Source organism: Epinephelus lanceolatus, chromosome 5 (assembly GCF_041903045.1).
Source record: "Epinephelus lanceolatus isolate andai-2023 chromosome 5, ASM4190304v1, whole genome shotgun sequence".
In the NCBI taxonomy this organism is placed as follows: domain Eukaryota; kingdom Metazoa; phylum Chordata; class Actinopteri; order Perciformes; family Serranidae; genus Epinephelus; species Epinephelus lanceolatus.
Genome location: NC_135738.1, coordinates 7,351,892 through 7,368,630, shown reverse-complemented (window position 1 = coordinate 7,368,630; position 16,739 = coordinate 7,351,892). Strand labels below are relative to the sequence as shown.

Here is a 16,739-nt window from a genome sequence, read left to right as displayed (position 1 = left end):
TGGTTTTGCTTTTCCAGTTTCCATTATATCTCCCTTGAGATTTCTGCGTCTACCACAATACAACACAGTAAAGGAAATGTTTTTATAGTGCCTCCAGCTCAGAAAATAATCCACAAAGTGTCACTGCATGCTCAGGACAATCCAAACACCTTCCTGCCTGTGAACAAAAGTTTAGTTTTTAGAAAGCGAGCTCAACCGTTCTGTAGAGACTGTGAAACCTCCTCCTCTCTAACTTTACAGGATTTGGCAACACAACACAGATTCATATCATCATGTACAGTCCAGGGGATTCATCCCGCCCTTATAGATACAGCCTTTTATCTCATGTCTTTCTTTTCACTGATACCTCCTCCAGCTTTCTCCGATCCTGAGCTCAGCAGCTGTTCACAGTCTGCTGCCAGCGAGCTGACAACATCCGGCTCAGACCTGTGGAGCTGGAGGACTTTCATATTAAATGCTTTATAGAAAGTAAACAGCATTTGTTGATCACTGGAGATGGAATTCATCTAGAGGACATAAAAGCATGCCGAACTCTGTGGCTGCAGGTTTGGATCGTTCATATATCCCTCTGTCTCTGTGCAGGTATCACAGTGCTGCTCTCTCTGACAGTCTTCATGCTGCTGGTGGCTGAGATCATGCCGGCGACGTCTGACTCGGTTCCTCTCATAGGTGAGCTCCTCACTTGCAGAGCTTTATCACTACATCTTTTCTCTACATCCTTTAAGTCATGCCTCCAGTCTTTGGAGGCATTTACAGTGAAAGTCTACCATACATGGTGCCACCTGCTACTCAGTAACCAATTACACACTCTCACACACCGATGGAACAGCCATCAGGAGCAATTTGGGGCTCAATATCTTGCCCAAGGATACTTCAACATGCGGACTGGAGAAGCCAGGGATTAAGCCCCTGATCTTCCAATTAGTCGACAACCCACTCTGCCTCTGAGCCACAGCCACCCCAGATCAAGAGCACTCAGTCCAGGCTAGAGTTCCTGATGTAAAACCCTCCTTACTGACTTTTAGCAGCTAACTGTTAGCTCTGCTGGTCAGATGCAGGAGCCAGGCGTCCTGTCCTTACAGCTCTAGTTCTAGAAACACTTCTCCTCCACTTTTCTCTGAGGCTAGTCCCCGACTCGAGTCCCCAAACTCACACAGCAACAGTCAGAGCTGATATCAGTCTGCTGTCCCACTCCTTTAATAAGTAGACACCAATCTGTTGCAGTAATAGGATGGATGTATTTGGATGTATTCCTCACTTTCTTAAAAATATATATAAAAAAGAGTAAACATAAACTGACCTTTGACCTCTATGTTTCAGCTCAGTACTTTGCAACCACCATGGTGATCGTGGGTCTGTCGGTCATCGCTACAGTCCTGGTTCTTCAGTATCATCACCACGACCCCGATGGAGGACACATGCCACAATGGGTGAGTCATCCCTCCTCTTCATCCTCTTCTTCCTCCTCCTGTTCTCTTCACTACTGTGAGCTCCTTTCTCTGTGAGGTGTCCAACATGGTGTCTACAATCTGCTGAGTTGACTTTAAGCAGTGATGGAGGAAGTATTCAGATCCTGTACTGCAGTAAAAATACTAATACCACACAGTAAAAATATTCCGTCACAGTTGAAAGTGTTCCCGCAGTTAACCCTTTGAACCCTGGAGCGACATCACTTTTCTTGTGCTGCTTTCAGACGCCTTTCGCAAGTATTTAAGGTGTGTAAGTATAATCAGTAGTCATGTAGTTAAATGAGTATCATTCCACCTCTGACTTTGAGGAGCTCTGAACGAGCAGCGTCGACAGCTGATTGGATGATAATGTGCTCATCCTGTTTCTTTATTTTACAGCAAACAGGAGTTTGAAGAAAAGTGCTTTACATCAAAGACACACACACACACACGCACACACACATACACGCTTTTTTTCCCTGTGGGGATTTGAACAAGAGAAAATCCATTACGGTGGAATTTATTTTGAAGGTCAGAGCTTTTACTTCAGCTGTGAGAGTGTGTGTGTGTGTGTGTGTGTGTGTGTGTGTGTGGTGTCAGGGTTAGGTGAGGTGGTGACTTGTGCTCTGAATGGGGATGTTCCCGCAGAGGAAGAGGAGGGAGGAGTGTTGAGCCGTGAAGGTGAAGCTGTGAGGCTGAAAGGACAACTCTGTGTCGTTTAGCTTCCCAGCAGCTCCAGTGTGTCCTCAGCAGCAGCTCCATCAGTCAGTGGAGCCTGAGGACAGGACTGGTTTCAGTGATCTGAACACACGTTTGTCCCTCACAATCAGCTGACCAAATATCTGTGATTTGTTCCCAGTCTGAGTCTGTAGGTCTGTGTCCCGCTGCACTGCAGTCCCTGTCATCTGTCACCTCACAGCTCAGATTCGTTCTGACAGTTCAGATATCAAACTGCTGAACTATCAGTCACAAGGTTGCGCCTCTAACTTTTAAGCCACCACACCTCAAGTTTGTGATCTGAATAATGTTTGCCACAGTTGAAGGAAGTGATGCAGACTTACTGTCAGGTGTTTGATAATCTACCTCCACTGTAACTCTTCTTTTTCCATTTTGTGCCTGTAACAACAAAGATATCTAATTACAGGTAAATAACTTTAAAGGGTAGAAATCTAGTGTAGAGTGTAATTGGTGGAAGCATTTAAACAACCTGACTAAGTCTGACTTTAAGGGCTAATCCACATTGGGTCTTTGTGATGTAGCAGAGTGTGTTCTCTTCTTTTTTTCCTGTCCATTGTATAATCACTGGGCTGTATGCAATGACTCCCCAGAGCCCTAATTACAGGGCTGTGTCAATGAGAGGTAGATCTAGGCAGGAGCCCAGTACAGGAACGGAAAGAAAGGGAAAATGTGGGAAAAGTACAGAAAGGATTTAAAGGTGAAGCAAAGACAAAGAAACCTAAGCTTAGTGACGTATAACGGAAAGGAAGGGAAAGAGATCATTTTGTGATGGGATCACTCCAGCTGCAACACAATGATCCGCAACTTAAAATTTGTATGTGGGCCAGGGGCGTAAATTACCCCTTCCCTACTTCCTACCCCCTTACTCCCTACAGACAGACAGACAGACAAACAGACAGACAGACAGAGTAAGAAGTACTGAAGAGAGCTGCTACAAAGTCCCTTCTTTATACCACCTTTGCAGTTTTACACAGAACTTAACAACTGCAACATCATGCCGCTCTTGTGTATACTTTTAGACAGCATACTGCGTCTCAGAATCAGAAGAAGTAAGACATGTAATACAACCGTGTCAGCCTTTAGTATGACATTTAACATAAACGGCAGCAGGGCTTTATAAACAATATCGATGACACACAAATCATTTACCGTCTCTTTTATATGACCGCTGATCTCACGCTCTGCTTGGAAGGTAAGGAGCTCCTGGACCTCCTTGTTTTCTCAGTTTTTCAGCTGCTGTTCTCCTTTGAGTTAGCTGCTAACTGCCATCATGTATTTCATTCATTAATTTTCTATAATTGCTTATACTGTTAGGGGGCGCAAGGGGGCTGGAGCCTGTCCTATCTGACATTGGGCGAGAGTCAGACTATCGTCAGACTATCACAGGACTGACACATAGAGACAGACAACCATTCACACTCACATTCACGCCTACAGACAATTTAGAGTCACCAATTAACCTGCATGTCTTTGGACTGTGGGAGGAAACTGGAGCACCTGGAGGAAACCCACGCTGACACGGGGAGAACATGCAGACTCTCCCTTATATTCATAATAAATGTAGGTATTAATTGATGAAAGGGCTCCCTCATTTCAAGGTTCAAACCAGGGGAGTGTATCTATGTTTCCCGGGTTCTATGTTCCCCACTAAACCGAACAAAACTGACTTTCTGTAATGCATTTCAATGAACGTCCAGGCAGAGAATGTCCGAGTGTATGGGAATGGCTATACGCACTGTAATTGGCTCATCATTTGGGGGCGGGACGTAGCCATAGGTCAATTCTGCCCCCACATTCCAGGATCGTACCTAGAACAGCAAGGCAGCATCACAGCACAATAATCCTGCCCTGAACAGGCAGTGTGAAAGGGCCCATAGACTCACACATGTTCCCCTTTTCCACCAAATCAGCTCTGGTTCTTGAACAGTTTTGTTCAGGACTCTTGGATCCTTGGTGCTATCTCGTGAACCAGCCTGTGTTTCTACCAGTTTTGAATGGAACCATTGTGATCAAGGATGTGTCATCAGCGGAGGGCGTTGAACAATGCAATACAGAAGTAAGAAGAAGAAGCAAGATGGTGGATTGCTTAGACTACCTGTGAGCTTTTGTTCTGATCTTACAGATATTTGATCTTTATTCAAAAAACAAGCACGGACCAACGTTTAATGAGGTCACAGCATGCTCTTTTATTTCAGGTGATTTCTCACTTAACGTCTCGATTTTTGTCTTTCTCCATCCTCTCTCTGCAACCTGTAGAATATGACATGCCCACCGGTGTCGTCAGTGTTCACACCTCAGGTCAGGAAAGCCTGCTATTTTTTGGTTCCAGCTGGGAACCAATTTTTCAGGTTCCAAACCAATTTATTTTTGGTCCAAACGTTCTAAATGGTTCACAAATTAGGCATGAAAACTGGAACAGAATCGATTCCATGTTGGTGGAAAAGAATATCAGCCTCTCACCTGAGGCGCTTGCAGCAGGTGAAGAAGTGAACAGGAAGGATAGAGAAGTGAAGGGAAGGAAAAGGAACCTGAGCTAAGTGCATGATGAAGCAAAGAAAGGGCAGTTTTAATGTGTTGCTGAAGTTGTCGTCAGAGGTGACCAGAGTGAAGCGGCGAGGTGTCGTTGCTCTGACTGATGTCTGACAGCTAAATATTTAACAAGTCAAGTGTGAAGTGAAATATTGGACTGAAGAAGAAGATTTCCTCTGAGAGCTGAACAGCCACAGATCCACTTTATTCATGCTCTATTTTTATCTGCCTACTCCTGCTGCACACACACACACACACACACATACACACATCACACATGGACTCACTTCTCTCTCATGTATACGTGCACAATTTTTCCGCATAAACACGTTTCTGCATAAATGAATTTTAATCAACTTGTTTTTATGTAAATATTTTTGACTCACACTTTGTAAAGTCAACTTTCACATAAATACACTCTTCGTCTTCCTCCTCCTCCTCCTTGTCTTTTTTTTTTTCTTGTTCATTAACCAGGTCCAACAATTATCACTGTTAATGGAATATTTTTCCAATTTTTTCTTCTTCAAACTATCTGGTGAAAAAAAAGTGCCTGATGACGTGGTGTAAATTTAAATGTAAATTACTCAGTGTAAATTCTCTTAATGAATTCCTGAATAAATATTATGCATAATCATGTACACAGTCATTTAATCACTTTCTATTATCACATCAGAACAATTACAGAGAAATATTTTCATCATTAGTGTACATGTGATTTATTTTAACATAACTGTAAACATGGAAATATAATTTAAACAACTTTTAACCAGCCTTGTTATACTTCCTTTTCCCCTTCCTCTTAATCATTCTTCTTCCTTCTTCTTCTTTGTCTTTCTCTTTGTTGTCCTCTTCTTTGATTTCTTTTTCTCTTCCTCTGATAACCATGAATATATCTTTCCTTCCCTGTCTGTTGGGGGTCGGCAGGATGAGGAGGACACCCTGCTGTCCTTTAGGACCCCAGAGTTTGGGCACTTTGAGTCAATGGGGAAAAAGGCCATCTATCACGTCACTGTAAAGGTGTCAAACTTACGCTCGCTGGCAGGGGTGAAAGTGTTGAGCTGGACTGAGTTCTTGGCGTTGGATTGTGCCCAAGGGGTTGTTGGTGGTCTCTGTAAGCCCCCGTTGACAAACGGACGGGTCCATAGCTACTAACAGATATCTGCTGCACCTAGATCCCATTACAGGGGACAGTTGTCCTTTCTGCTCAGAGATAGAAACACTTCGACACAATTCGAGCTCCAGGCTCAGCAGGGTGTTCAGACAGCTACAGGACTGGTTTCAGGGTTTAGGGCAACATTTCTCATTTCCACTTTTCATTTACGGTCCACAGTATGCAGCAAAGAGAAGATCTACACACACGTTGATTAATTACCTTTCAGGGTTGGCCAAGCTAGCTATCTGGAAAACCAAGAGTGTGTGAGGGGTCAGGGGTCACAGGATGTAGTCAGGATGTTGAAGGGGATGCTGGCAGCTCAGCTCAGGGTGGAGTTTGGTTTTTACAGCCTGACCGGATGGATGCTTTTAGCAATATTTGGGGGGTGCAGGAGGTGTTTTGTTCTGTGCAGGAGAACTCCTTGGTTTTCAATTTCTGATACAGTCCTGATGTGTCTTCTTCTTCTTCTTCTTCTTCTCCTTCAGACCCGTGTGATCCTGTTGAACTGGTGCGCCTGGTTCCTGCGGATGCGGCGTCCCGGCGAGGCAAAGGTCCACTTGGCGTGCCACAACGCTTCCAAGCGTCGGCGCGGCAGCTTGTCCAGCCTGGAGCTCAGCGTCAGCCAGGGCTCTCTGCGACATCACCCACAGGTAACCAATGGCAACCTCCTGTATGTCGGCTTCCGGGGCATGGAGGGGTTACACTACGCCTCGCCATCTGAACCCGAGCTCCTGTGTTCACGTTTGGTGGGGAGCAGCGTTGGCGGGGAGGATCCCGGAGGAAGAGGAGTAGCAGCAGCGGGGTCTACCCTGGAGGCGGAGCTGAACCAGATCCTGGAGGAGGTGAGGTACATCGCCAGGCGTTTCCGCGGCCAGGATGAGGAGGAGACGGTGTGCAGCGAGTGGAAGTTCGCTGCAGCGGTGATCGACCGGCTGTGTCTGGTGGCGTTCTCACTCTTCACCATCCTCTGCACCATTGGCATCCTCATGTCAGCTCCGAACTTTGTGGAGGCCATTTCTAAAGATTTCTTCAGCTGAGGGGGACGAGGAGGAGGAGAGGAGGTGACAGCTGATAGCATCTTTATTTTTATCCCATGTACAGATCCACACCAACACCGTGTTCATCCGTCTATCAAAACTGTCTCACTTCCTGTTGGCTCTAACCCCACTGGTTCCTACTGAAGACACCTCACGAACATAAAGTCAGTGTGTTGCTCTCTTGAGAGCTGTTTACCTTTGTCAAACACAACCACCAGCCTGCCAACACATTCTCACTCCGACCTCACCACATATAGACATTTGGTCATGGACTTTCCACGTCCAGATACGACGTGAAAGGGACACCATGTCAAGTTCTGCCTGTTACATGCATTGTCTTCTTTCAAAATACACTTCTGTTTTCATAGGCAGTTTACTGTTTACATACAGTCTCTTTAAAAATAAATGAACTAAGTCGGTACAACAATGCGAATTGATGTTTTTTCCTCCAACAACTAATGTACATGGTTGGGTTTCGGAAAAAGAACAGGGTTTGGCTTAAAATCTTACAGGACGCTAACACCGCTTTCCTGTGAATGTCTGTTTGTTGGACCCATCCGCCACCACTCCCGTCCACCGGGCTCGGACTTTCATTGCCCTACCTTTCATCCTTGTCCCCCCTGCGTTTCCCCCTGATGCCGCCGAGCACACTTAATCTATTACGGCAACCGGCCGCATATCATGCCGACGTTAAAGGCTAGCTTTTTTTGTCAGTGTCTCCAAGCGCCGCATTTCGATGACTTCAGAGTGAGACTGGGTTGAGCCTGCAGGTTCCAGACCTCTGAATCGTTGCCCACATCTCTAAGCTCACTGTAAAGCTGAAAACACATCGCCACCACAGCGCCATGGTGCATCATATGAGGCCTGTCAAATGTTTCCATTAGCACCGATAGCACACACAGTTATTACAACTGTTACCAAAACATCTGAACTTCTTCCACCTCTGCATTAGCTTAAAATCATGTGTGGACACTCCCTGATTAAATTTAATTTCTCACCTGAAGAGCCGATCTCCAGAACTTTGGCTGGCCAGGAAATATCTGTTTTGTCATTTTCTTTACAATGACAGGATTGTGGGTCGTAACCATTGGGCCTCAACCACAAGCCTCTCCTCATTCATTCTTTGATACACAAGAAACAGTAACAGCAAGAGGTGAGGAGAGGAGTTGAGAGCTGCCACAGGAGCAGAGAAGAAGAGCTGCTACAGAAGTCAGGATGTACAAACAGGGAGCGAGAAAGTTTTTTTTTTTAGTGGTGCTAGCGTACTTATTAATACTAAAGGGGTCAAAATGAAGCTGTTTAATCAACAGGGCCACCTGGAGGGAGATTGGATGGTGGCCACCATGTTTTTAAAGCAATGTCATCCCACCACAGGGATGGCAGTACCAGCAATAATTGTGAATGAATGGCACCGCGAGCTAGCAGTTCACCTGACCTGGCAAGTGCGCAGTGCAGAGTGGGAAAGGCCAACGTTAGCTAACCAGTGGAGACCAGAGGTTGAGCAGTGGGCACTTTGTTTTCACATGTCAACGCAGCTAGCTGGCTGACTGTCAGCAAAGCCAACAGAAAATTAAATGAAAGGCAAAATATTTACAACACAACAAATTAAAATACCACCACCTCTAAATGGATAGCGCTTTGAAATGTGCTGCTAAATCTCACTGAGGAGCACTGGACTAAAAGAAGAGGCCATTTCTTTGTTTGTTTGTTGCTTTTCTTGAAAGCTAACTAGTTAAAATTAACAGAAACTGACATCCCAAGTGTAGCTGTAGCTTTTTGTAAGATTTGGAGCCATCTACATACATTTTTGATGGACTATCCCTTTAAAGGAGAATCAAAGAGCTTTCAGCAGCATCTCATGGTCTTCATTCAGTGACTGGAACTGGTCCAGGTGTCAGGTGAGATGTGACAGCAGGTGGTTGTATATTTAAGCTGCTGCCTGCTGGTCTGGTTTCCTTCTTCAGCATGAATAACATCTTTGTAAAATGACTGAAAACAGACTGAAGAAGAAAAAGGTCCGTTGACACCAGCGACACCAGGTCAGTAAATAATTGTATGTAATGTATAGAATAATGAGCTTTGTGAAGAATCATGAAAATGTTTTGATTTCTTGGCAGCTGTATCAGGCGCTCGTCTCAAACTGATGTGAGTTATTGTTATTTTTGTCTCTTGGGAACAGAGACAGTTAATATATATATATTCAAGAGAAGTTTGGATGTTTGAAGAAAAGAGGTTCTGTAGCAAATAAAGACATTGTATCATATTTTAACCAAAGACGATCAAATATCACTAAACAAAATGTGAAGAACTGAAGTATGAAGACAGAAGCTGCCAAAATAAAATAAATGACTCAATTAATGAATTTTTATGCCATTAAATTTACCACAAATAATATTACAAATAAATGTAGATATTAATTGATAAAATGTGGCATCAATTTATATTTCTGTTTTCTGCTTCTATATTTATTTACCTTTGTATTAATTCCTGTATTTCTTTACTTTCACCTCATATTAATTTGAAAATGTATTTTTTTTTTTTTTACTGAAGACCTTATTTTATGTGTAAATTAAAGAGGCCCTAAAGATGTGACCACAGAACCCACAGCTCAGGTGTCAGTGCAGTTCCCTCAAGAAAATGTTGGTATTGTACATTTCTGCAAACCCCGGATACATTACTTTTGTATGTTTCATACGTATCATATCAACGTTTCTAAAATGACATAGTTTATAAGCTGACTTGGTGGATGGTGTGACACCTAGGAGAGATGCCCGCCAAGCTGCAGACCACTGTTCAAGACCAACAAACAAAAAAACAAACACTGTTGATTTACAGTAATAATAAATAATAATAACTAATACTTATATAGCACCTTTCAAGAGACCCAAGGAAACTTTACAACAACAAAAATAACAATCTAGCAACCAAAAGCCAGGGTGAGCAGGTGTTTGTTCAGTGCAGATTTAAAAATGTCCAGTGTTGGCGCCTGGCGAATCTCCATGGAGAGAGAGTTTCAGAGGGTTGGGGCTGCCACACTGAAAGCTCTATCCCCGAATGTGATCCAGGAGACCCAAGTCAGCGGACCACATGTTCCACGTGGGGTTGTAATCAGTGAGGAGGTCCAATAGGTATCATGGGGCAAGGTCATGGCGAGCTTTATAGGCGGGGAGGAGGAGTTTGTAGGTGATGCGGAACTTGACTGGAAGCCAGTGTAAGTGTTTGAGGGTGGGGGTGATGTGCTGCCAAGGCTTGGTCTGGGTGAGAACCCTTGCAGCTGAGTTCTGGATGGGTGGATGGTGTAGAGCTGATATAGTTGGGTATCGTCAGCGTAACAATGACAATTCAGACCATGTTTACGAAAGTCTGACCCAGGGGGAGCATGTAAATGGTGAAGAGGAGGGGACCAAGCACAGAACCCTGAGGCACACCATGGTTTACAGGGGCTGGGTGGGAACTGGAGCCATTGATGGAGACAAACTGTTGCCGGTTGGATATGTATGAGTGGAACCAGGAGAGAGCTGTGCCGGTGAGACCGAGGTGAGTGGAAAGGCGGTTGAGGAGGATGGAGTGGGAGATAGTGTACGATGACTCATCGCTGTTTTTCCAACGGATTTTTAACCATCATACGTGGGTGTTTTTTAGTGACCTGTTCCAGCAGGGGTAGAGGCACGAAAAAGCAGCTGTTTTTTACTGAGATATTGCTGCTGTTCGATCGGAAATTGTGCCACCAAAACCAGGTATTTTAAGCCAAAACATGATCTTTTCCTTACCATAACAAAAAAAAATTTCGTGCCTAAACCTAACCACACATTAACCACAGTATTACTGACACCTAAAGGAACATAAAGTTTCAATGTATCCACTTCATAGTAATGTGCAAATGTAACATATCTGTTGTTTGCAGAAACGTACATTGCCAACAATGCGAGTCGGTTGCAGCTGTACAATGAGTCAGACTAGTTGTGGTCCATTAAAGACAAGTTTCAAATCATCAAGGATGCACACACAACACAGAGGTAGAAAACTCATTTCCCTTCAGTATATAGAACTAAAGCAGCATGTATGAAAAAATCCTGCTGATTCCTCAAAATATACCAGACACTCAAGACATTAGTGGAAAAACTCATATTAGAGATGACTGCAGAGTAAACAGGCAAACTGAATCTCTGTCAGTGCAGGATTTAGTAAGTCTTATTGATCAGCCATCAATGATCATGCACTTTTCTACAGGCGTGAAACAAGCAAGCATGTTGCATTTTCTGTTCAAAGCAATCACTTCCACACATTATTTCCATTTTTCATGCAGCTGAAGGCACAGAAACAACTCCTCCATCTCCTCAGAATCATTATGATTTTTATCCCTTGTGTGCGTGTGCACCGAACACACGTTAATGACCGTGTACATGTTGTTCATCATGTTCAGACACTGTCTAAATTGCTGGCTTGCAAACATTAAAGCAGCAGAATTAATCAGCAATAAAAGAGAGGAGTCATCTATCTACACATCAGCAGTGTGAAGTAACGGTGTGATTTTCTACGCCAACACTTTGATCTGGCTGTGAAAATATTCTGTCAACAATATGCAAATGTGCTTTTGTATCAGCTACTGTTGATGAGATATCACGGAGGTTTTCATCTTCCAACCAGTTATATTACAGTTCTGTACAGATCTTTTTCCAGTTTACATAAAATGCCCTCAGTGGGACCTATAGTGATACAAACAAGAGAATATGACAGATTCTGTTTGAATAATAATGTAAATAGATTATGAAATCCTCTATCACAAATGTGTATGTTTATTCTGTCTGACAGTGTGAGCTCTGTGCATAAATGGATTATTGAATGGGCCTCTGGGCACAAGTCCCTGGATCACAGCCTCTGTTTGAAGGGAATTTTAACTTGTCTTGTTGAAACGTCAGTCAAACAACCAGAAAAGAGGCAAAATGACTACAAAAAGAGCAGAGAGAGAGAGAGAGAGGCAAAAAGAGACAGAGACTCAAAACCACTACATAGGGACACAAACAACTTCAACAAGACAAAAGAAAACTACAAAGGGACACAAAACAACTACAAAGAGATTCAAAACAATGTCAAAGAGACCCTAAACAACAACAAAGAGACTCAATGCAACCAACTAGACACGAACAACAACAAAGAGACCCAAAACAACTACAAAGAGATTCAAAATAATCACAAAAAAAACAACTACAAAGAGACTCCAAATAGCTAAAACGAGACTCAAAACAACTACAAAGAAACACAAAATGGCTACAGAGGCTCAAAACAACCAACTACAGAGACACAAACAACAAAGAGATCCAAAACAACTACAAAGAGGCACAAAACTACTACAAAGAGATTCAAAATAATCACAAAAAAAGACTCAGAACAACTACAAAGGGACACAATAAAACTTCAGTCTCAAAACAACTACAAAGAGACTTAAAACAACTACAGAGAGACACAAAACAACTACAAAGAGACTTAAAACAACTACAAAGAGACACAAAACAATTACAAAGAGACTCAAAACAACTACAAACAGACACAAAACAATTACAGAGAGACACAAAACAACTACAAAGAGACTTAAAACAACTACAAAGAGACTCACAACAACTACAGAGAGACACAAAACAACTACAAAGAGACACAAAACAACTACAAACAGACAAAACAATTACAAAGAGGCTCAAAACAACTACAAAGAGACCCAAAATAGCTACAAAGAGGCTCAAAACAACCAACTACAGAGACACAAACAACAAAGAGATTCAAAACAACTACAAAGATACTCAAAACAACTACAAAGAGACCCAAAATAGCTACAAAGAGACACAAACAACAAAGAGATCCAAAACAACTACAAAGAGTCTCAAAACAACTACAAAGAGACACAAAAAACTACAGAGACACAAAACAACTACAAAGAGACTCAAAACAACTACAAAGAGACACAAAACAACTACAAAGAGACTCAAAACAACTACAAAGAGACCCAAAATAGCTACAAAGGGGCTCAAAACAACCAACTACACAGACACAAACAACAAAGAGATTCAAAACAACTACAAAGAGACTCAAAACAACTACAAAGAGACCCAAAATAGCTACAAAGAGGCTCAAAACAACCAACTACAGAGACACAAACAACAAAGAGATCCAAAACAACTACAAAGAGACACAAAAAAACTACAGAGACACAAAACAACTACAAAGAGACCCAAAATAGCTACAAAGAGGCTCAAAACAACCAACTACAGAGACACAAACAACAAAAAGATCCAAAACAACTACAAAGAGACACAAAACAACTACAAAGAGACTCAAAATAGCTACAAAGAGAGGCAAAACAACCACAAAGAGACTTAAAACAACTACAAAGGAACAACTACAAAGAGAGGCAAAACAACCACAAAGAGACTTAAAACAACTACAAAGGAACAACTACAAAGAGAGGCAAAACAACTACAAAGAGACTTAAACAAAGTAAAGGGAGGCAAAAGAGTCTCAAAGATACACTCAATGGCCACAAAAGGATACAAAAAAGTACAAAGAGACTCAAAATGACGACCACTGAGAAGGCTGGGGGGTCCGGGGACCCATCGTCTCATAATCCATCCATGGCTCTGACTAGGTTGTGATTTTGGGAATGAGAGCTGTCGGACTCTGGTAATAAATTGATGATGTTTGTTCAGGTGGAGCTGTTAGTCGGGCTGTCAACATGTTCACTCTGCTGTCTGTAAATAAATGTATTTTCTTAAGCATCAGGCTGTGATGTGGATCCTTCAGGAGGTTACGAGTTGAATTTAACACGATATACTTTGCAGGATGAAGCTCGGCTGGTGAACCAAGCTAACCGTTGCCACTATAGATTTTATATAAATATGGACGATGTGTCTCCACTTACCTCCACTGTACAAAAATAAAGCCAAAATATCTTGGATATGGTCGTCTTGTACTGATGACTATATTTGGAGCCAGAGTCTGTGCAGTTGTGATCGCTGCAGTATTGAGTTCCCGCCTATACACCTGTCCAACCAACTGTGAGCTGTGCCATTGATGATGATCACACCCACTGGCACACACAGCTGTCAATCATGATGTCACTCCCCCTTTATATAGCATCAATTGGCAAAGTAAAACTAAACGCAGCTTTTTCATAAAACGTCAGGGCAATCTGGCTTCAAGCCTTGAAGGCAAATTCAGCTACGTAATAACTGTCAAGGTTCACAGACGAATCAATTGTTTATTAGCTTTAGCATGTTTACAGTGCATAAATTAGCCTAGCGATTAGCTGACTTTTTCGTTATTATTTTTTTTACTCACCGGTGGTGTAAGTCACTGCATCTCCCCCAAAGACCTACAGAGTTTCATGTTATGGAAGCCAAAAAACAGTGCCAAGTAAGGAGCACACACACACACACACACACACACACACACACACACACTCTCTATATAGTGTACTATATGATCCTGATCAGGAGCAGCATTGAAATAACATCTGAGTTTAAACACTGCAGATTCAGATCAGCTGAATCAAGATGTTTTGGGGACACATCTCTTGTGTGATGAAGTCGTCTCTCAGCTCCGCACAAACACACAGAAGTACTGTTTGTGTTTGTGTGAACCAAACCTGGATTAACCCAAGACTTGGCAATGAGTCACTGAGACAGACAGATGGAGAGACAGACAATCAGACAGACAGAGAGGCAGAGGAGCAGCAGATGTTCTGAGACCGGCCTGATAAAAAGCAACAGAGAGCTGATTGGCTGAGAGAGTGTGTATGACTCTGTCAATATTCTCCCTGTCTGTGTGAATAGAGAGAGTAATTCTCCAGATTGTTCTCTGGGGGAAACTCGTTTCCTTTCCTCTTTTATTGCGCATCATTTCTAATTTGGCCCGCTGTGGAGGCTGAGTCGAGGCAGAATGAGTCTCCAACACTCAGCACCACCAGCAGCTCCTCCAGGAAAGAAAAAAAAATATGTCCACCCATTGTAAAAGGGGCAATCAGTGAGGATTTTACTGCTCCGTGGCTCAGACAGAGCGGGATGTAATATATCTGCAGGGTTTCACCAGCTGCTCAGACTTCTGTCCGGACTCAAGTTTGCTCTGGAACTAAATTACATGACAAACCGGAGACATTTGGATAGTGAGAGGGTGAAAGCTTCCGGTACTGTGGAGCAGGAGAGAGGTGCCAGACACACAGAGTTTAAAGCACCAAATAAAAACCTTTATGGACACTTAAAGCTGGAGTGCAGGACTTTTACATATAAATGAATGACAGTTACATTCGAGCGCCTGTCAAATGAGTTCGCACAATGCTGATTAAGCCTATCACCACCAGAGAAAGCTCTCTGCATTTCTCAGGAACCCAGAGTTGTGGTGTCTGTGGTGACTAACCCGATGTGATGTGTTTTTCATCAACCAGCCAGAGCCAAAGGAGGAGAGACCACAGTGACTGAGCAGCAGTTTGGAGGATACAGACACAGATTTCTTTATTGTCATTGTATAAACATACAATGACATTCAGTTGCACTCAAGGACTGAGCTCATATAGGAAAAAAAGAGTAATAAATAGTAAGTAATAGTAGTAAAAATCCATCCATCCATTTTCATCCGCTTATCCGGGGCCAGATCGTGGGAGCCACAGGCCAGGCAAAGCACCCCAGATGTCCCACTCCCCAGCAACGCTTTCCAGCTCCTTCTGGGGGACCCCAAGGTGTTCCCAGGCCAGATGACATACATAATCCCTCCAGCGTGGTCTGGGTCTGCCCCGGGGCCTCCTACCAGTGGGACATGCCTCGAACATCTCTAAAAGGAGGTGCCCAGGAGGATCCTGATCAGATGCCCGAACACCTCAACTGACCCCTTCTTGAGGTGAAGCAGCAGTGGCTCTACTCCGAGCTCCCTCTGGATGTCTGAGCTCCTCACCCTATCTCAGTCATGTCAGACTTCTCCAGTTTTCTAGCATGCCAGATATCCAGTCCCAGTCACAGATGAGGGGGCGACTTGCTTGTAGGCTTGTTCACACATGAGGACTCGTCGTGGCAGACTATCTGCCGACTCACCTCCGACCCAAGGTGGCTCTCAAGATCCTCTGCGATGTCAAATCGCGGTGAAAATCGTGTAACGCGAACTAGGCTTAAAGGATAACTTTGGTATTTTTCAACCTGGGCTCTATTTCCCCATGTGTATGTGTGCGTATGATTCATAGGTACAACTCGTTCTAAAATTGGGTCAGTATTGAGGGAGGCGGATGCAGCCGGGAGCCGCGAAATGAGCTAAAACTGGGGCAAATGCGTCCCGTATAAGTTTGCGCATTAAAAGTGCTTTTTTTCGCCACTGACTGGTTCAGATCACCAGTGCTATCTCTGTAATAGCATACTAAATGTTTCCCTTACCCTTCACTTGCTCTGGGCTGTGACGTCATCTCGCGAGAGCTTTGCTTGTTGCTGGAAGAAAACAGAGGAGCCATGCAGACCACCACTCAGAGTGGCGCTGGTTGTCCCGGAGTACATTTGAGAGTATTACTGCATCGATTGAAATCAGTGGTTTGTGTTTGCAACACCCCGTACAGCTTTCACAGGCTGCCTTTGTCGGACAGCGAGATGCTGAAGTTGTGGCTAGTTGTGCTACAAATGGATGCTAACACTCCTCTCCAGACACTGCGCCTTGCAGACCATCGGGTCTGCAGTGCTCACTTCTCCCAAGATGACTACTGCCAGCCGAAGAAGAGAAGACATCCAATCCCCAAACACCTCTTCCTCAAGAAAACGGCTGTCCCACGAGTAGAGAGAGCTACAGACACAGTGGAGCAAAGCTCTCGCGAGA

The 16,739-nt window shown here is 43.5% G+C and overlaps 1 protein-coding gene across 1 annotated transcript in view; it reads left to right on the top strand.

Annotated features, from left to right (window-relative positions):
* LOC117262630 (neuronal acetylcholine receptor subunit alpha-7) overlaps positions 1–7,326 on the top strand; it is a 74,778-nt gene extending 67,452 nt beyond the window's left edge. The window contains exons 8-10 of the mRNA XM_033635677.2: positions 583–669; positions 1,321–1,430; positions 6,354–7,326. Of these exons, the coding sequence (XP_033491568.2) occupies positions 583–669; positions 1,321–1,430; positions 6,354–6,905 (749 nt within the window). The 3' untranslated portion in view covers positions 6,906–7,326. The remainder of the gene's footprint in view (positions 1–582; positions 670–1,320; positions 1,431–6,353) is intronic.
* The last annotated feature ends 9,413 nt before the right edge of the window (positions 7,327–16,739 follow it).